Source organism: Ovis canadensis, chromosome 3, assembly GCF_042477335.2.
Source record: "Ovis canadensis isolate MfBH-ARS-UI-01 breed Bighorn chromosome 3, ARS-UI_OviCan_v2, whole genome shotgun sequence".
Taxonomy (NCBI): domain Eukaryota; kingdom Metazoa; phylum Chordata; class Mammalia; order Artiodactyla; family Bovidae; genus Ovis; species Ovis canadensis.
Genome location: NC_091247.1, coordinates 82,054,674 through 82,071,559, shown reverse-complemented (window position 1 = coordinate 82,071,559; position 16,886 = coordinate 82,054,674). Strand labels below are relative to the sequence as shown.

Here is a 16,886-nt window from a genome sequence, read left to right as displayed (position 1 = left end):
TTCAAGATCTAATTTGATAAATATAAAACAGACAAATTAATACTGGCTGCTTTAAAACAATTAGGCAGTGGTTGTTGAAATAATGTTTTCAGATTGACTAGTTTTCAGAGTTCTATGTTTGTTTAATATTCAGTAAATATTTATTGAACAGCTAGTCTGTAATAGGCACTCAATATATAATGGTGAATAAAAGCAGACACAGTGCAAGCCCACTTTTAATAACAGCAGCAACTAACACTTACCAAGTTCTTGCAACATATGGGGCCCTGTTCTAAGGGTTCTTAATGTACTCTCTCATTGCATTCCCTCAACAACTCTAGGAGTAGAAGTAGTATTATCCTCGCTTTACAGATGAAAAACCTGAGGGACAGAGAGGTTAAGTAATTTGTCCAGTGTTACATAGCTAGTAAGTGGTGGAGCTGGGATTTCAATCTAGGCAATGTGACCCCAGGGTCTGCACTCTCAAGCACTGGGATACACTCTCTCCTATTTTCTAAAAGTCTTTCTTGTAGTGTACAACCTAATGGGTAAGGTACTAATTGAATAATCATTTAAGGAAATGAAAACTTCTAACTCTGATGAAGAGGAATATGGGAGAAACTATCTGGGTCATTGTTACCAAAATGTTTCTCTTTTCCTTCTAGTTACATGAACACTATTTCCTAGTCTTCCTTAAGGTTAACTGTGGTCATGCAACTAATTCCAGACTATAGAGTGTGGATGAATGTGAGATTCATACTTCCATGTCTGGACCATAAATTTTCCTGATTGACTCTCCCTGTTCTTCCACCACTACCCCTATTTGGCGGCTGAAAAGAGTGGACTTAACATAGAAGAAACCTGGATCCTTGAATGGCTTCGTGGAGCAGAGTCCCTGATGATCTGTACTGGATAGTGATGAGTAAACAAAAAATATTAGTTTAAGCCAACTGAAATTTTGGAATTGTTTTTAATAACAGTCAGCTTATCTTGACTAATACAGAAGATGAAACCTTGAAGTTGCATGCTGCTATAAGGAAAAAAAAATCTAAAATACATGATTTTGAATTTGTAACTGAGTAGGGATGGTGTGGAAACAGATATCAGAGGGCAGTATACTTGAGAGTTTGTTATGTCATCACAAAAGATTTGCTACAACTGTTGCTTGTGACAACTTAAAAGGTAGCACATTACTTGCCTATACAGCTCTACAAGAAGTTTTTGGAAAGAGAGTTGGTAGTGTGTGTTGTCTACTATTCGCTAACTTTAGTAAAGCATTAGAACAAAGAGAAAAGCTCAAGCAAGAACTGGCCATTTTTTTAAGCAGGAAAGTACTCTTGCCTGGAAAATCGCATGGATGGAGGAGCCTGGGGGGCTACAGTCCATGGAGTCACTAAGAGTCCGACATGACTGAGCGACTTCACTTTCACTTTTCACTTTCATGCATTGGAGAAGGAAATGGCAACCCACTCCAGTGTTCTTGCCTGGAGAATCCCAGCGAGGGGTGAGCCTGGTGGGCTGCCGTCTATGGGGTCGCACAGAGTCGGACACAACTGAAGCGACTTAGCAGCAGCAACAGGAGCAGCAATGGAGTTAGAGGTCCAGAAATTTGGGGGATGAAAGATTATAAAGCTGACTACTTCTTGACACTAAAATAGGAAACAAAATATTAAAAACCTGTGAGTAACAAAGCCCGAAGACTTCAATGGCAAAGATCTGATTAAGAGTGTGGTCTTCCCATCCAAGTCTAATGGCTTGAAGACAGCCCCCATTAAATTGAGAGAGAGGAACCAATGAGTAACAAAGCCCGAAGACTTCAATGGCAAAGATCTGATTAAGAGTGTGGTCTTCCCATCCAAGTCTAATGGCTTGAAGACAGCCCCCATTAAATTGAGAGAGAGGAACCAAGGAAGGAAAACAAAGACAGAAATCATGCTTGAAAATTAAGTATAGGAAAGAACTTTGGGTGTGGTTACTGGCACACGTTGCTGACTGGAAGCAAACAGATCAAAAGCCTACCAAGTTTTTGAGGGAATCATGTTCTTAAAGAAATCCTTTGATTATTTGAGTTGAAAGTAACCTTTAGATTTCATGCTAGCACCAGTAGGAAGTGAGCTGAGCAGACTCTAAGGAAGGTGTATTCCCCAACACCCTTTTTCTGTAGAGCAGCAAAGCCAGGGACCATGGAGTAGATAAGGGAATTCCTTGGAAACATGAGTAAGATTTAAACAAAGAACTTTGCTTACCCCTTCATGGTAATTCTGGAATTGCTGTGGATAAGTGAACTATAAGTGACTACTATATTTCTCCTCTTATTTGTTCTCCTTCTGAATAAGCATTTATTTCATTTTTCTGTCCTGTTTGTTTGCTTTTAATAAACTTCTGGTTGACTTTACTAATTAGGATAAGCATGAATTTCTTTTGTAAAAATGTAAGTAACTAAAACAGAGGCAGAGGAATTCCCTGCTGGTTCAGTAGTTAGGGCTCTCCACTCTCACTGCCAAGGGTTCGGGTTCAGTCCCTCCCTGGTAGGGGAACAAAAACAACAAAACAGAAAGCAGAGACAGATTTATCAAGAAATTAATGAAACTTAAGCTCTAAGGATCTCTGGCCAAGGCTCCAGAAAGTGTCTTTCCACTGCACCCTCTCCTTCATCACATTTCCCTTCATGTCAGTTTGTGTTGGAGTGACCCTGGATATTCTGCGTATCTGGCTAATGGAAAGCTGAATAGGGGATACATTTAATTTTGGGCTTAATGAAACATACTTACATGGGTTACAGTCCCATTTAATTCAGTTATTGCTGGCTTTCCTTGTTTAGCAACAGATTCCAGGATGGAATCTATGGCCCTTTGCACTGATTCACTTGGCATCCTGTCATGAGGTTACAGGGCTAGAGGTCATAATGTGGTATTAACACATGGCTGGCACTGGAAGTATGTGGGTAGTGTGGGAGAAATAAGATTTGAAACATAAAGAGCCAGAAGCTAGTCCAGGGGAAATTCTTCTAATCATCAGACATGTACAAACTGTTAAGTGGAGAATCTGGTTATCATTGATGTCAAACCAAAATGGAAGTTCTCTTCTGTTAGAAATATACTCAATAACGCAGTGTTTTATTTTTAATTCATCATACATTTCTTTTCTTGTTTTTTTAAAGGGTAATCACATTAAATGGGATCAATCAGAATTCCTGCAGCAGTATTACAGCCTGTTTGATATGTGTCAGATGGTTTTTTATGCATCTCAGCTGTCCATAATAAAGACTGATTGATGAACAATGATGCCAGAGGAAAAACTCCATTTCTTTTGTCCTCTCTATTAAAAAATTATTTAAAAATCACTGTCCTATTCATAACACTGATCTTACAGGTTTACTGTGACATTGAAATGAGGTCAGGCATACAAATAGAAAGTACTTGGGTACAAAACCTATATAGCAGGTTCCCATATAGCAGGATCATGTAACAGGCTCATATGACAGGATTGCAGTAAATAACACCTATTAAGGAAAAACAGTCATTGTCATATGAAGAGGTAATCAAAGAATATACAACCAAGACATTTAGTAAACGTGCATTGGACATTTAATTAGATGTCACATTTCTCCATTTTATAATGTTTATGGTATTTGCAGTCTTCTTAAAATGTATAATCTATTGTGATTACTTTTCTTCGTCTAAATAAATACTTGATTTAACCTAATTTTTTATCTGTATGGTTTGTATTAGCTTTTTTTTTTTTTTGGTCTGTATCACACGGCATGAGGGATCTTAGTTCCCCAATCAGGGACTGTACTTGCATCCCTTGTATTGGAAGTGCAGAGTCTTAACCACTGGACCACCAGGGAAGTCCCTATATTAGTTTTTGTTAAAATGGCCCCATAAACAGTAAATGTGTCAGGCCCCCACAAAACTTGGATCCTTCTCTGAATTAAAAATATACATTTACTTGCTGTATATCAATTATATCTCAATAAAACTGGGAGAAAAAATGATTATTATTTTTTTAATTTAGCAGTTTCTTAAAAAAATGGAATGCACAGCTACCATTCAACCAAATAATCCAATTCCTGGGTATTTATCCCAGAGAAATGAAAAATATGTTCACAAAAAAATACGTGTACATGAACATTAATAGCAACTCTCTCTATATAACAGCCCCAAATTGGAAGCATCCCAAATGCCTTCAACAGATGAATGGTCAAACAGTGACAATCCCAACCATGGAATTTTCAGCAATAAAAACAGCAAACTCTTAATACTCACAAATTACCTGGATAAACCTCCAGAGAATTATGCTGAGAAAAGCCAATCCCAAATCATTACATATTACATGATTCCATTGAAATGACCTATTTATAGAAATGGATTACAGATTAGTGGTTGCCAGGAGTGAAGGAGCAGATGGTACCAAGAGGAAAATGGGTGTGTTTATAAAAGATAGTTTGGATCCTCATGCTCGTGGAAATGATACAAATGTTTTGTATCTCCACTGTATCAGTATCAATATCTTGGTTGTGATATTGTACTATAGTTTTGTAAGAACCTGGGTAAAGGATATTCTAACAAGTACATATGAATCTACAGTTATTTCAAAATTAAAGTTTTTTTAAATGTGTATATATACCAGTATACAAGTTCTTATTCTTTTAATTGACTTAAAGCAGAAAGTTTTGCATACAGGCATAGAAGAGCAGCTGTCAGAAGTAAGCATGTCTCAAATATTAAGCAATTAAGACTTAACAGAATTATACAGATATGAAAATGCCCATAGCAAAGGAAACACTGGGTAAATAATTTCGAAGAAAGAGAAAACCTCAGACACCATTTTGACTGTAACCTGAATTTATCTTGGCTGCTTTATGGCCCTTTCCCCCATAGCATTCAGGGACACACAGGTCTGATATCCAAAAAAGAAATTTAAAGTAATTTAGACTTTCAGGGAAGAATTTTAAAGAGATGTCAAAGGTGAAAAGTATACTAAAAGACTTTGACAAAATGTTTAAACAGTCCTTTCAACCATCCAGTTCCTCCAAGTTCCTCTCATTATGACAGTTGCTATTTCATCTTTCTCATCTTCTTTCTTATCTTCCTCTCTCCTGCAACTGACCAAAAGGACTGGTTGTTGTTTAGTTGTTAAGTCATGTCTGACTCTTGCCATCCTGTGGACTGTAGCCCTTCAGGCTCTACTGTCCATGGTGTTTCCCAGGCAAGAATACTAGAGTGGGTTGCCATTTCCTTCTGCAGGGGATCTTCCAGACTCAGGGATGGAACCTGAGTCTCCTACATTGGCAAGCAGATTATTTACCCCTGAGGCATCAGGAAAGGCTGTAAAAATCACTCTTAATCTCTTCTAAGCCAGCTTTTTATTATTGTACAGATCAGTTTAGTTCCTGGATACCTTATATTTCTCCTCTGTAACTAGTCCCCTGATCCACACAACGTAGTCCCAAGAGGGACTTGGGAAACCACTGGAAGGTCTTTAGAAGGATGGAGAATACAGGTGTGTGGGAGTGAGGATGAAAAAGAAGGTTTCGATGTTTTGCTTACCTGTCCAGTCTTCCATTTACAATTGAATACAATGAGGCCCAAGTGAGTTTAGTGACTTGATCACTCACCTCTTGAGTCACATGGAATTGGGCCTGGACTCAGGATTACTTCAACCCTTTGTTACACTTCCCTAGTAGGCAATCCTATGATTTGTCCTGTCAGGGGTGGCTTTGCATCCCTGGTGGAAAACAACAGGAGGGGGGAATTAGTTCTAGTTCTGCTTTTACCAGGTTCCGTGACCTTGCGCTGCTGCTGCTGCTGCTAAGTCGCTTCAGTCGTGCCCGACTCTGTGCGACCCCATAGACGGCAGCCCACCAGGCTCCCCCGTCCCTGGGATTCTCTAGGCAAGAACACTGGAGTGGGTTGCCATTTCCTTCTCCAACGCATGCATGCATGCTAAGTCGCTTCAGTCGTGTCTGACTCTGTGCGACCCTATGGACAGCAGCCCACCAGGCTCCTCTGTCCAAGGGATTCTCTAGGCAAGAATACTGGAGTGGGTTGCCATTTCCTTCTCCTGACCTTGCACAGGTTATGTCTTTTCTAAGGCTCAGTGTCCTCCCTGAAGCGGAGGCAAGATGAACGCTTGGGTCCTGTCCAGTACTAACATTCCTTGCTTCTGGAACATCCTGGGCCCTGTCCTGCTGTGGGCCTTGGGCTGTGGAGTAATGGCCTTGAGCTAGTCAAGAAGACTCACCCTCATCTCTGTCCCTCACCCTACTGGGACAAAGGAAGAACCCGCGAAGACTGGATTCCTCCCCCGACTTGGTTGCCTCTTTACTGTGCTAAGGCACTTCAAGGTGGCCATCTCCTGTCAGAGGAGCTCCAGATTTGAGCTTTGAAGGGTCTCTCTGGACTCCCTAGGTGCTGCGGAGGAAGGAATCCTTGGAAGTTCCTGAGTATCCCAGGCTGGAGGTCTCCCCTTACCCTACTTCCTCGGAACCAGTTTCAAGTCCCAAATCCTGGGCCCTTAGGCAGTCCACCGCGCAAGCGCAGGCACCCGTGCCCCGCGAGGCGGGCGGAATCCGAGGCTAAGGCAAGGTGAGAGGGAAGGGTCCGCGAGACCCCGCCTCCGGGTCGTCACGTGGGAGGCGGGGTCGGAAGCGTGACAGCGTGCGCGGGGGCGGGGCTACCACTGCGCGCGGGCGCGGGGGCGGGACGCGGCGCGGCGCTCACGGCTGCTGTCTGGGACGGAGGCAGGGCAGGCGGCGGAGCGGCGCGGCTCTCAACCTGACGGGGAAGTGGTCCCGGCGGCCGCGGCTGACTGCCCCGGGGCGCACGGGCCGACGGACTACGGAGGCGGGAGCCGAGACGCGCGTCCGAGAGAGCGAGCGGGTCAGGCTCAGCGTCGACCACCCTAGTCGGTCCGCTGAATGAAGTGCCCGCCCCGCTGAGCCCGGAGCGCGGCGCTTTCCCCGCAAGATGGACGGTTTCGCCGGCAGCCTCGGTGAGTGCGGCTGGGAGTCCTTCCTCTCCTGCGCAGGGTGGGAACCTTGTTCCCTGCACACGCAGCCCGGGCCTGCTCTCCACCCTGCCCCTCGGGATGGCAGCAGTTAACTGCACATGTTTCCCTCGAGCCTGCCGCCCCTCTCCGGGCTCCGGTGAACTCGGAACCCCTCCCCCAAGCCAGCCCTCCTCAGCAAGACCCTCCTTTCCTCCCAGCGTCCCCGGCAGTGCGGGGCGCTTCTTCCCTGAAGTGGGAACCTCTTCTTTCATAGAGGCCGCCCTAAAGCTGTTGCGCCCCCCCGCCATACACTCACGGCTCCCCCCACCTTCAAGATTAGGACACCTCTTTCTCAAACCTGAATCTCTTCTGGGTACAACACTCCTCCCCCGTCTTACATACCGAGCTCTCTTTCAGGGTGGGGACATCCCTTACCCACGCACAGGCTCCCTTTTAGGGAAGGGACCCCCATTCCCTCCCTCCTCCTCAAGCCTTCACTTTAAATTTGGAGTCGTCTTTTAAGTATCTCTCGGGGTAACTGACAACTCCCCCTCACTCCCTCCGCTTCGCTGAACGTTTCGTAGTGGTGGAGAGATCCAGTAGCGCTGAAGCATCATTTGCCTAATACAGGAAAGGAAGAGGTGCTTCTGTGTTGGGGGACCCTCTTTAAGAGGGGAGTGAACGCAGAAGTCTGCGTGCTGGCTCTGCAAGCATGCTGGGGAGAAGTAATCCTGCCCCATGAATCCATAGGAAAGGGGGCCTCTGTCAGGGAAAGAAAGGATTCTCCATTTTTGGAATATGTTGTCTTTGTGGAATGGAGAAAGGGAAGTAGGCTGAAGTATTGTTGCAGTGTTCCCTTTCACCCGAATAAAGGTAGTAAATTTTGTAACTGGTTAAGAGAATCAGAACTCGTGGCTGGTACTCACAGCCATATAATCTGTGTCTGGAAATACTATTCTTTGAGGCTCTTGGAATTTGGTTACTGTAAAGATTGAGCTCAACTGTTATGATGGTGAGAGAAACAGTTTCTGCTTTGGCTGATAAGGCAGTTATGTGATACCTGCTCCTGGATTGGTATATTGAGTATTTGACGCTTTTCTTTTCGTTTCTTGATAATAAATTCCTAGTTGGTTAGTGTTCATGGATCAACGCATGGGCCGGCCATAGGCCATAGTTTATTCATACATGTTGAGATCAACTTTTTTTTAATATAAAAAAGTATATTTAAGAACAGTGGACCTACTATAGGTATTAAATAGTAAAAACCGTAATTTTGGCTACGACTTTATTTGGGAAAAACACATACTTTCTTTGGGAAACACACACTAGAGAGTGGAAATCCTAAAATAGGAGGCAACTGAGTGTTACTCTTTCCTCCCCAAAGGCACCTGTTGTCCATTATCTAACCTTTGATGTCTTATAATTCCATTCATTGTGAAGTTGTTTCATTCTTGGGCTCCTTTTAAAGAGGTATCAGCTTTTCACTGCCCCGCCCCCCCCCCCCTTTATTTAAAGCCATATGCCTGTGTCTGGATTTATTCCCTAATCATATTGGACTGAAAGACTTGTCCTTTATGTTCACAAAGAGGTGACATATACTTGGGCAAGAAACTGAGTGTTGGGGGATGTTGTGCGGCTGAGGTATCTGCTCTGCTGGCTCCTCAGCCTGTAGGAATGGTGGGATCACTGCTCAAATTAGAATCAGCTTTTACTTCTGGCTGTTGGTTTGTGGACTTCGAAGGCTTGCCAAAACTTCATCTTCTGTAAGCGTTTTGTGGGAGTCATTCTCACTAATTGGGTGCACTTAAGTTTATTTTGAAAGTGGATATGCGTTTTTAAACATCTATCCCTTCTTACACTGTTCATAAGGTAACTGGTAGGAGAGACTGAAAGAGAAGTTTTAGTTGGGGCTCCCACTTTTCGTAAAGAATGTTATAACTGACTGTGATGTTAAATTTTGTATTAAGTTTTTTTATTCATTTGGTACCACCCTTGGGTGACACCTTGAGACTTTTCCCTTCTTTAAGTACGATGTTGATCAGGAGCAGAAGAGATGCTTATATTTAAAGAGAGGAACCTATGTCAGCTGGGAGGGAAAGAAATGGTTCCTGGCAGTATTTTTGGAGCTGCTCCTGATGAAGATACTTCTCAGGAGGAGATTTGTGCTTTCTCTTTCTGTCCCCCTTTGAAAGAGTAAAACTAGGCCCCATCTTAATTGAAACCTTAAAGGAGTGGGAGTGGGGGAAGGGTAAAGCTGGTATATTTTACTGGTAGTCTTTAAGCATAGTTTTACCCAACTCTAGCCAAATCGCTTGTTTCTATTCCCTTCAGTTCGTTAGTCTAGTACTTGGAGTTACGCTGATCTTTATTTTACCTTCAAGAGAGCCATGAATGTAAAGGCAAGCTCTTGTATTCTAGTAGATGTTTAAAAACTTTTTTTAACCAAACAAGAATTCAAAACATGTGAACTTCTTCTGGGGTCATGAGTATTAAAGTATTTATTCTCAAGGAAGTGTATGTGTCATTTTATATACTGTATGACTTCTTGAAAATAAAGAAAACTACGTTTTTATAAGCAGAAAAGCTGAGTGCTTTGTAAACTGATTCTAGAAAAGCTGATTATTTAAGGGAATGTTATGATGCATCATTTTGTTAAGTGAAAACAAAAATTCAGACTACCATTGATTGTTGAGTGTTTAGATAAGGAAAACACTTAAGTGCATTTTCTGAGATGTCTAATGGCAATTAAAACTGTGTAATGATTTTGAAATCATTGAGAGGAATATTAGATGCTAGTCTGTGTTATATGTGCCATATTGAAATTGTATACCTGTTGTATTTCTTTTGTTTTGTCGATACATTTAAAACAAGGAAAGGATGCTTTTATTCTCTGCAGCTGATGAATTTCCGGCAGTTGGACTGGCAGGTGTTTGTACTTTTTCCTTTAAGCATAGTATCTTTTAGTTCACAAATTATTGTAATACAAAAAAGCAGCACGCTAGCAACAATTTTTTTTTTTAATTAGTGAGGGGGAAATACTCACTAATTAATTGTCTTAATGTCCTGCCTCCAAATCAGTATATATGAAAATACACACATACCCGTACAAAACATGTATATAGTAAACATTTTAAATTTCAGGTCTGTGTGCAGAAGTGGCAAACTGTGGACAGAGCTTTTCGTGCTGATTTTCATAAGGCATAAGTTAGGTGCGTTTCATGCCTAGTTTCTTCAGCATCTCTTTTTCATAATAAAGGTTTTAATTTTAAAACTTGTCTTGGAAATAGCCTCAGGTTTAGTCAGCGTTTATACCTTAAAGAAAGCATATTGTTAACCACATCAGTTTTAACTTTTTCTGCTCCAAAGATTAAAAACAAAACTCCCAAACTTTTTAAAGAAAAATTGTAATGAATTAAATTATGGGGTTAGTATGAGAAATGTAACATTCTTCAGTGCAGTAATAATATGCTTCAGTTTATCAGATACATGAAAAAAACAATTTTTAACATAATATTAGAACTTATCATTTCTTATCTCATATATACTCTTGCTTTCTTAAAGGAACAGTGTAGTGTAAGATTTTTAAATATTAATCAAGTATTCTTGATTCATATAAAAGTGTTTCTCATGTAGTAACATTACTTGTGGAATTTTTCCTTAGCTTTTAATTTCTTTAATGGCTGTTTCTTGAAGGGCTTGAAGTGGGTTTACATTATAATATGACATGAGTAGTAACTCTTCAATGGTTACTACAGCATCTATAACATGAGTTAGAGTATTTCTTAACATGTACCCATTTTATGACATGCTTCTTGCCCTTCAGGAGCTTACTATCTGGTTTTCAATAGGTATCTAGAGGTATTTAATCCTAAGTAAAGGACCAGAAGTGGGAGTTGAAGGGGAAGGCACCATTTAGAAGGCAATGCTGTGTATCAAGCACATAACTTCTAAGAGATGACATTTGGAGATTACTGAAATTATCCTCAATAGAGCGTGGCTTTTTCAAACCACTAAATAACTTATTTAGAAGTCTAAATATTAGGGAATGATAACTACGAGCTGTTTTTTTGCTTTGTATTTAAGTTTCAATAGCATGTAAGACAAGTAATGTATTAATTATATATATAGGATATTTATATATATATATATAGCATGTAAAACCTCAGTGTTTGTTTATAAGAAATATTGCAGTAACATTTTGATTCAAAAATAGATGGATTCTAAAGCTTTTTTAAAGTTTAAGGAGATAATCTACTTCCCAAATCTGTAATATATTTTTACGTCTGTGTGTGATATCTTGTCCTATAGCTGTAGCTGTCATAGACTGGTATAATGCCTTACCTTTGCATATTGTTTTATAGTTTACAAAACTTCATCTCATTTAATCTACACACTAACCTTGAGAGAGAAGAAATTATTTCCCCATTTTTAGATGAAGAAAATAAAGTTCAAGGAGTTTGCAGTTTTTTGAAAAGACTTCAAATCCAGATTTTTCTTTTCCCTTCCTTTTTCTGGTGTGGGGGTGCAGAGCCTGATTTGTAAGGTTTGTATCCAATGAGAATACAAATGACGGAAAAAAAAAATTTATTCCTAGTATATTTGTATTCAGCTGACGTTAACATGTTGATGTACACGTTTTTAGTGTTTTCCTGTGCTTTTTATACACAGTTAAAATTATACTATAGATATAATTTTGCATTCTGGTTTTCTCATCAGATTCTAACCATTTTTTTCACTTGAACTCAGATTTTTTTGATGGGACCCAGTGTTCTTTTCCTTATGCTATTACTGACTCTTCATAACCCACTTGCATGTCTATTCTAATGTACTTGGATATGAACTGTTCTTCCTCTAAATCAACTTCTTAATTTTTCGCTGTAAGTATCACCCAGCCTTAAAATGTTTGACTCTTGGCCATTTTTGCCTACCACATTAAAATCTCTTCTAAGACTTATCAATTCTTGTCACCTTTTCACATCCCATACTTTCCTTTTCTGACACCGCAGTTGAAGGCCTTATGTTTCTGTGTTTGCGTTATTGCCTAGCCTCAAGAATCTCTATTTGTCTATAATTTGTTTTGTAAGGGGTGGGAGAGGGAGGACCTTTTCCAGATTGCCTCATTGCCTCAATGACTAAATTCAAGCACCTTAGCCTTGCTGTCAAGATCCTCCATTATCAATTTCTACTGTCTTAACATGATCTGGCCTAAATGACCTATTTCTTTTCCCCATATTTGATTGGCAGTTTTTCATCCCTGTGTCTGTTCTGTCTTGAAGTACCCTTCAAGGCCCAACTCAGATATTGTTTCTTTTCTGAACTCTCTTCTTTGTTCTCTTTCATTCCCAACTCATAGTACCCACCCTTGAACTTTTAACACAGGAACGTTTTTTAGGGCACTTACCACAGAATATTTCTTCTCAAAAGGTAGAAGTAATTATTACAAGTCCTAAAATTACTGTAAGTCTTATTTATACAACCAGATTATAAACCTACTGAAAGGCTGACACTCATGTGTTTTTGAAATCTCATAGCAGAGCAGGGGTGATTTCATGATCCTGTGAAATTGGGGGGAAATTACTAGGGAACCAGTATATAACTGGCAACATACAACCTTGACTCTTACCATCATTTCTTAAAAAAATGATAACTTGAAGACCAAAAAATTACCATACACAATGTCAGAGTAGAATCCTTAAAAAAATTAAATAACTCTTTATGTTCTTGTTTTTTTTTGGTTCTTATTTCACCTGAAATAAATGAAAACTTTCTCCCAACTTTGTTGAAAATTTAATAAAGAACTGTATCTCAGGTTCTAGGGTAGTGTTTTTCAAGTGGAGGTTTTGTGAATCACTTATTAAGGATTTAGAAGTCAGTTTATTGAGGGTCAAGATGAATTTTTAAAAAATGAGAAAGAGACGGAAAGGAAAAAAAGATTATAAAATATTAGTGCTTTGCGTGATATTGCTTCAAGAAACTCTCAATTTCATATAAATATGTTTGCCTTAGATTGCAGAATAAAATTTATTTTATGGGGGGGTCACAATTCAGATGAAAGATATGTTTTTAATGGCTGTTACTCCCTATCTTTGAAAGACAAGGCGCTACGGCTGACATATATGAAAATGTGGATGAACAATCAGAAGTAAGAGTTAAAATGAATTGTGCTGTTTCTGAAAAGTTTTTCAATTCAGTCACTCAGTCATGTCCAACTTTTGACTCTAAATATAGTGATTATACCATAGTTATCATCAGTAGCAGCAGAAGTATGTCTTTAGTTCTAGAATCAGTTCAGGCAAACTCCATATGTAGAAATGTGGTTTTATAAAACTGATAAGCTAGGGTATTATACTTACTTTGCAGAAGGATTCACCATATTGGGTTTTTTTTCAGCTTTCCTGATGGATTTGTTTGTGTCTTGACTGTCTCTCCATTTCATTAGCTTTTCAGAATCTATCCAATCTTTAAGGCATGGCTCAGGTACACTTGTCTTTTTCTGGAAGCTATACCTGATTATTCTAGTCTTGCACTCAAACCATTGCCCTGTAGAGCTCCTAAGGTCAAGGACACCAAGTGTGTATACCTTAGGGATCTAGGAGTATAGCCAGAAGTTATCTACTTAAATATTCATGTGATTATTTTGCAACCATTTTAATAAAGGTTAGTTGAGACAGGAATCATTGATACATGCTAAATCTATGGGACATTTTTGATGAGGAGCAGAATGTTTCAGTTCAATTCACTCACTCAGTCATGTCTGACTCTTTGTGACCCCATGGACTACAGCACGCCAGGCTTCCCTGTCCATCACCAACTCCTAGAGCTTACTCAAACTCATGTCCATAGAGTCAGTGATGCCATCCAGCCATCTCATCCTCTGTCGTCCCCTTCTCCTTCCAGCTTCAATCTTTCCCAGCATCAGAGTCTTTCCCGATGAGTCAGTCCTTCGCATCATGTGGCCAAAGTATTGAAGTTTCAGCTTCAGCATCAGCCCTTCTGATGAATATTCAGGACTGATTTCCTTTAGGATTGACTGGTTTGATCTCCTTGCAGTCCAAGGGACTCAAGAGTCTTCTCCAACACCACAGTTCAAAAGCATCAATTCTTCAGCCCTCAGCTTTCTTTATAGTCCAACTCTCACATCCATACATGACTACTGGAAAAACCAGTTTTGACTAGACAGACCTTTGTTGGCAGAGTAGTCTCTGCTTTTTAATATGCTGTCTAGGCTGGTCATGGTTTTTCTTCCAAGGAGCAAGTGTTTTTTAATTTCATGGCTGCAGTCACCATCTGCAGTGATTTTGGAGCCGCCAAAATAAAGTCTCTCACTGTTGCCATTGTTTTCCCATTTATTTGCCATGAAGTGATGGGACCAGATGCCATGATCTTAGTTTTCTGAATGTTGAGTTTTAAGATTACTTTTTCACTCTCACTTTCATCAAGAGGCTCTTTAGTTCTTCACTTTCTGCCGTAAGGGTGGTGTCATCTGCATATCTGAGGTTATTGATATTTCTCCTGGCAATCTTGATTCCAGCTTGTGCTTCATCCAGCCCAGCATTTTGCATGATGTACTCTGCATATAAGTTAAATAAGCAGGGTGACGTGTACAGCCTTGATGTACTCCTTTCCGTATTTGGAACCAGTCTGTTGTTCCATGTCCAGTTCTAACTGTTGCTTCTTGACCTGCATACAGATTTCTCAAGAGGCAGGTAAGGTGGTCTGGTATTCCCATCTTTCTAAGAGTTTTCCACAGAATGTTTGCATGGTCTTAAATATCTCTCCATACATTGCATATTAGTTAGAAGGAGAAAAAATAGTAGCTTTATACAGTGATGAAATCAGACAACACCTTGAGTGCATGATCAAAATAAATAGCACCAGTGGACATTGTGTGCCTCTGAATATGATGCCCTGCAAAGAGCACATCACTTAGGTAGTTCTCCAGTGAGGAATGCATAACCTGGATGTAATCATGAGGCCATATTGGACTTCAATTGGGGAACATCCTGTTTTATAAAAGGGTAGGTGGGAGACTGTACTCTTTAATGTTAATGTTACAAAGACAAAGAAAGGCTGTGGAAGTGTTTCAGATTAAAGGATACTGAAGAGACATGACATCTCCTCGTGGTACCTGATCCTAGAATAGATCTTGTATTAGAGGGGAAGATGCTGTAAAGGATATTATTGGATCACTTGGCAAAATTGGATTATAGGTGGTAGGTAACATAAAGGTATGGTGTCAGTGTTGAACTTTCTAAAGTTGGTAACCTAAGGTTATAGAAAATAATATTTATATTCTTAGGAAATACACGCTGAACTTTTTCTTAGGAATAAAGGGCCATGATACATAACTACTCTCAAATGGTTCAGAAAAAATAGGTATATATGTTATATACACACACACACATATACATACACAGCTGTATTTATGTGTATATGTATTTGTGTTTGTATTAGGAGGAGGGAGGGTGGAAGGATGCTCCTGTGCAATAATGCAGATGAATAAAATGTTAACAGTAAATGAATTAACAGTAAAACTGTACAGGTGTTTTGTACTGTTCTTGTTCTTACAGCTTTTCTGTAAGTTTGAAATTATTTTTAAATGAAAAGTTTTAAAATCATACGACTTTGCATTAAACTCCATAATATAGAATTTTAAAAGTAAAGAAATATCTCCTCTCCCAGAAAATTCCAGGCGAACTCTTGGGATAAAACTGTGGCTCCAAGAATGTGTTCCATGTATATCATGTGGTTTCCCTTTATCCCTAGGCCTCGGTTTGAGAAGCATGTCTCTGGGCCAGAGGCAGCTGCGGTTCAAATTTAGTCAGCAGACATGTTTTGTTTGGCCTTTTTGAGTGTGTTAAAAACTGGGAAATTTCACATAAAAATCTGCATCTTTGGTTTCTCTTGAAAAAATGGGATGATCTTGCCATCGGCTTGCGTTCCAGATGATCTGTATACTCACTGAGTGGTGTGTCAGGTAAAAAGCCTCAGCCCTGCCTTATGCCTAGCTTGTTTCAGGTAAAACCTGGCCCCTATAGGCTGTGTTCACAGCCTTTCTCTCAGGGATCCCCAAACTCTGGGCTGCTCACTGGTACCTTCTGTCAGATCAGTGACAACATTAGACTAGAAAGAAATAAAGTGCAAGGACTTCCCTGGTGGTCCAGTGGGTAACACTCTGTACTCCGGATGCAGTGGGAACTAGATCCCGCATGCCACAGCTGAGACCTGGCATGGCCAAATAAGTAAAAAAAAAAAAAAAGTAATAAAGTGCACAGTGAATGTAAATGTGCTTAAATCATCCCCAAATCATCTCTCCCACCCCAGGTCCATGGAAAAATTGTCTTCCAGAAAATTGGTCCCCCCAGAAAGTTGGGGACTGCTGCAGCTTGCCCAGGAGATGCTGGGGTATCTTTGTGCTTGTAGTAATTTGAGAATTAAGTTGTTAAAATGATGCCCTGACACTTGCTAACATTCAAGTGTATGTCTCCTATAAACAAGGACATTCTCCTACATAACCGTACTACAGTGAGGAGAATCAGGAAATGAATATTGATATGTTGCTGCTGTGTCACCCTCAAACCCATTCATGTTTTGCTAATTGTTTTAATAATGTCTTTTTTAGTGAATAACCAGTTCAGAATCAAATGTATTTACCGGTAGTTTTCATGTCTCTTCAGTCCCTTTGAATCTGGAGCAGTTCGTCTTTCCTTGGGTTTCATAAACTCGATGCTCTGCAAGATAATAGGCCGTGTGTTTTGTAGAATGTCCTTAAGTGTGATGTTTCCTCCTGACTGGATTCAAGTTCTGTATCTTTGGCACAGAAGTCACAGAGGTGAGCTGTGTTTGTCTCATTGCATCCTATCAGGTGGCACACAGTTTTGATTTGTCCCATTACCGATGACGTCCATTTTGAC

The 16,886-nt window shown here is 40.1% G+C and overlaps 1 protein-coding gene and 1 long non-coding RNA gene across 4 annotated transcripts in view; one reads left to right on the top strand and one right to left on the bottom strand.

Annotated features, from left to right (window-relative positions):
- Positions 1-3,067: 3,067 nt before the first annotated feature.
- Positions 3,068-6,579, bottom strand: LOC138437013 (uncharacterized). Of its 2 annotated transcripts, none has more exons than XR_011255725.1 (4): positions 6,456-6,579; positions 5,600-5,709; positions 4,255-4,333; positions 3,068-3,481 (listed from the first exon to the last, which is right to left on the bottom strand). It is a non-coding gene; the product is annotated as an uncharacterized lncRNA (long non-coding RNA). The 2 variants fall into 2 exon arrangements; XR_011255726.1 differs by having other exon boundaries at positions 4,255-5,086; positions 6,456-6,555.
- Positions 6,580-6,588: 9 nt separating this feature from the next.
- EML4 (EMAP like 4) overlaps positions 6,589-16,886 on the top strand; it is a 148,832-nt gene continuing 138,534 nt past the window's right edge. For both annotated transcript variants that reach the window (XM_069583487.1, XM_069583484.1), the window contains exon 1: positions 6,589-6,975. In XM_069583487.1, coding sequence (XP_069439588.1) covers positions 6,951-6,975 — 25 coding nt within the window. In that variant the 5' untranslated portion in view covers positions 6,589-6,950. The remainder of the gene's footprint in view (positions 6,976-16,886) is intronic.